The sequence below is a fragment of the Etheostoma spectabile genome, chromosome 12 (assembly GCF_008692095.1).
Source record: "Etheostoma spectabile isolate EspeVRDwgs_2016 chromosome 12, UIUC_Espe_1.0, whole genome shotgun sequence".
Taxonomy (NCBI): Eukaryota; Metazoa; Chordata; class Actinopteri; order Perciformes; family Percidae; genus Etheostoma; species Etheostoma spectabile.
Window position 1 is genome coordinate 248,555 of NC_045744.1, and position 3,582 is coordinate 252,136.

Genomic DNA, 3,582 nt, shown 5'->3' on the forward strand with positions numbered 1-3,582 from the left:
CACACACACACACACACACACACACACACACACACAATCTATCTCAATCTAGAGCGATAGAGAATTAAACCCTTGGCCATCATTAATGTCAACAAGGCATCAGATCACATGGATCAGAACATAATAATTCTTTAAAATAACCACACAGTTATGTATATGGATACACAGTGCTTTTCTAAATGAACTCTGTGAGATTATATATGCCGTTCTTGTTTCTTGCAGGGTAACCTTTTCCCTACGGACTCCTATCGCTCCAAGGCCCAGATTCCGGCTCAGAAGTCATCTCCCTCCAGCTTTTCTCCTTTTTTATCTTTCTTACCTCTGCAGAAGCCGAGACCTCCAGCTGACCAGCTCCTCACCAAGCAGGCTGAGGGTGACCTTCTCCTGGGCGCCCTGAGGCAGTATCTCTCTCGGCATCTGTCCCCGTACAGTGGCGGGGTGAGCCCCGGGGAGCAGGAGGCCCCCTTGCCCCACCAGAGGCCCTTCTACGCCAATGTGATAGAAAACTCTGGACTCAAAAAAGAGAGCTCAAAATCCAGGCTTCTAAAGTTGGGAAGAACACAGGGGGCTTCAGTCAAAGACCCTCTGACTTCTGTGGATGGTACGTGTTTTAAAGTGCACTATGAAAAATTTCAGCATCAGAAGATAATGACGCTTTAGTTCAGGCAGGACGTGGCATTCACTTGCACACACAAACACTCATCTGTTTAACCTATTGATGCTTTTGAATTAGCTGTGGTATTTATTAAACTGTAGTTTATGATCTTGATTTGGTCACAATGATATCATTCTGTGTTATGTGACTGATAGTTTGAGTTTAAAGAGGACTTTAAGTTTATACTTTTTGAAAATAAGAGGAGTGTCCAGTCACTTTGTAACCTTTAAGTCTTAAGTAACAGAATTTCACACAAAAAAATATGATACAAAGGTATGAAAAGAAACAAAAGGTTTTAGGAATTTATATGATAACTGTCTGTGGGATGTATATCACGTTTTATTTGATGGTAAAAATGCAAGCATTGTGGAGAACAGAAAAGAATGTATGCCAAAATGCTTTGTAAGCCCCCGTCCATGTTTGAATTGGAGAAACATCTCTTCTGCATGATGGAAAACATAAACATAAGAATTTGACAATTTACTGTTCTTGAGCCTATGCTAAAATGTAAACATTTCTGAGCGTTTAAAGCTGCAGTGACAGATTCCTTTGGAACAAAGTGTCAGTAAAAACTGCATTTGCAGTGCCCTGTGTGTCTGACTCGCTGTCCTCTTACCTCTGTGTCTCCTCCAGAGAGGTTCATCAAGAACGTTTTGAAGAGCGTTGGCAGGCACCACGTGGATGTGGATGGCCTGACGGTGCAGGATTTGGGCCAACTGTCCAGCCTAATAGCTGATGCTCTGCAAGTGGTTGACCAGGACCAGGGACTTAACAGCCTGATCCATGCCAGACCTGGACCGAGAGACCTGAAGGAGGAAGAAGAGGAGGATGCTTCCAGGGATGAGGAAGAGGAAAAGTTGCTAGAAAACACTCCAACACTAAAACCCCATGAGAGCACTCCCATAGTCCCGGCAGCACTTCAAGGTGATTTTGTAGTGATTCATTTTGTGTTTTTACTCTGTTAAAGCGTTGAGCAAAACCTGGAAAGCAAGTCTATTGTACATAATTATGTAGGTAGGATTAAAGACACAAAGGAGCTCTTAAACAGCTTGCAGCAAAAGTGCAGCATTAAAAGCAATGTGAAACTAAATAGGCAGCCTGTTGAGATCAGTTTGAACACAGCCAGTTTTAATGGTTCAGGGTCCACCGAGACCACTCAGACTGAAAATGTGTCCACTACAGTTAAAAGTGCTCAACAAATAGCTTTAAAATGACTGAAAACTATTATGGCTTAGATGGCCTAGGTTTAAAAACCTGCAAACATACAGTATGTATGCAGATTATCTGATGATGTTTCAGTGTTACTGTGGAAAATGACCACAGGAGCAAATTCATATCAGTCAATTATAAAACATAATGACTTGAAAAAGTCTTGAAATTTGGAAAGCTCTTTGTGAACATTTTCATGAAGCCTAACGCAGTGTGGTTTCAAAGTTTGTTTTTTCACAGAAATGTGTGATTCCATGTACTCTCTTTCTCCCAACAGAGGATAAACAGGAGCATACTGTGAAGGACAAGGTAAGCATTCAGTTTGTGGTAAGAAAAAAACCTTAAATGTTAAAGGGAATGCTAACATAAGCAATTATGTATAATTCTGCATTTGAAGAAAATGAAGCCTGCAGTTTTGAAAACAACTTAAAAAAGAGGTATACTAATACCACTACTATTAATATTACTGCTAATTTAAGGTAAATGAATCCCAGAATGTGTAAACATCCTAAAGCAACGACAAGGACAACTCAAAGTGCAATATTAAAAGATACATTTAGGATTCAAAAGAGAAATATAAAAAGGAACATAAATGATCTAAAGATAGAATGAAACAGACAAGAGAATACTAGAGAGAATAGAGAGAGAATACACATGATGGTGGTTACAGTGCAGTGCAAGATATGGTTTCAGTCTTTCATCCAGTTGTTGAACCTGGCTGCAGGGTGAAGGGTGACCAGGTCTGGCTTGCAGTTGGTAATCCAGTGCATCCCACAGGTGTTGGATGGGGTTGAGGTCAGATCTCTCTGCAGGCCAGTTGAGTTTCTTCACACCAAACTTGGAAAATGATTTATTTATGGAGCTGGCTTTAAACATAGGAGCATCGTCAAGTTGAAACAGGAAATAGACAAACACAAACCTGAAGCACACTATTGTCTACAATATTGAATGCTGTAGCATTCAGTATCCCTTTATTAGAGCAAAGAGTTCTGAATCAAATCATTAGGAACTGCGTAAGAAGTATGTTAGAGTTTATCTAACTTTGTACATTTCAACACTGTTCACATACTTTTGACAACATCTTATATTTTCACATGACATTATTAATGTACCATATTAGATTTAAGACCTGTTTTACATTTGTCATTTCACTGTCTTGTAGCCATATCAAAAAGCTTTTGTATGCTGTATACAGCCCGATCAAACACCTGATTGCATCCATCCTGGTTTCTCCAGCTACATCCAAATCATCAGCCCTCCTCCAGGCTAGAAGGCACTTGTGAGGTTCAAGTCACTGTCCCGACCAAAGTACGGTCTGTTAGCTGCAGAAGTGCAAGTTCACCTTCTGGGCACTGCCAAGGTGCCCGTGAGCAAGGCAAAGAACCCCCAACTGCTTGCGGGGCGTGTCCAATGTCAGCCCCCTCACTCTGACGTCTTTTCCTTATTATTATTATTTCATTATTCATTATGTATAGGTGCTGAGCATGTGTGTGTATTTCAGGCCTGTGTGTAACGTGTGTAAAAACTGAACCAACAGAGTGAAAATGTGAATTTCACCAGACATGTCTTCTTCTTCTTCTTCTTCATCTTCTTCTTCTAAAACAACTGTGGGGGTAGGTGTGTTGAGACTTTAAAAAATCAAAATTGATGAATCGAATTTTAACCACAATCCTGATTTTGACTTACCACGATCAAATTTGCGTGATCGAGCAATAATT

The 3,582-nt window shown here is 40.4% G+C and overlaps 1 protein-coding gene across 1 annotated transcript in view; it reads left to right on the top strand.

Moving 5' to 3' along the window:
* The window catches only part of LOC116699375 (receptor-type tyrosine-protein phosphatase N2), a gene marked incomplete at its 3' end in the record, with an annotated part of 318,251 nt that overhangs the window by 34,416 nt on the left and 280,253 nt on the right, over nt 1-3,582 (top strand). The window contains 3 exon segments of the mRNA XM_032531918.1: nt 223-601; nt 1,289-1,579; nt 2,142-2,173. Coding sequence (XP_032387809.1) covers nt 223-601; nt 1,289-1,579; nt 2,142-2,173 — 702 coding nt within the window.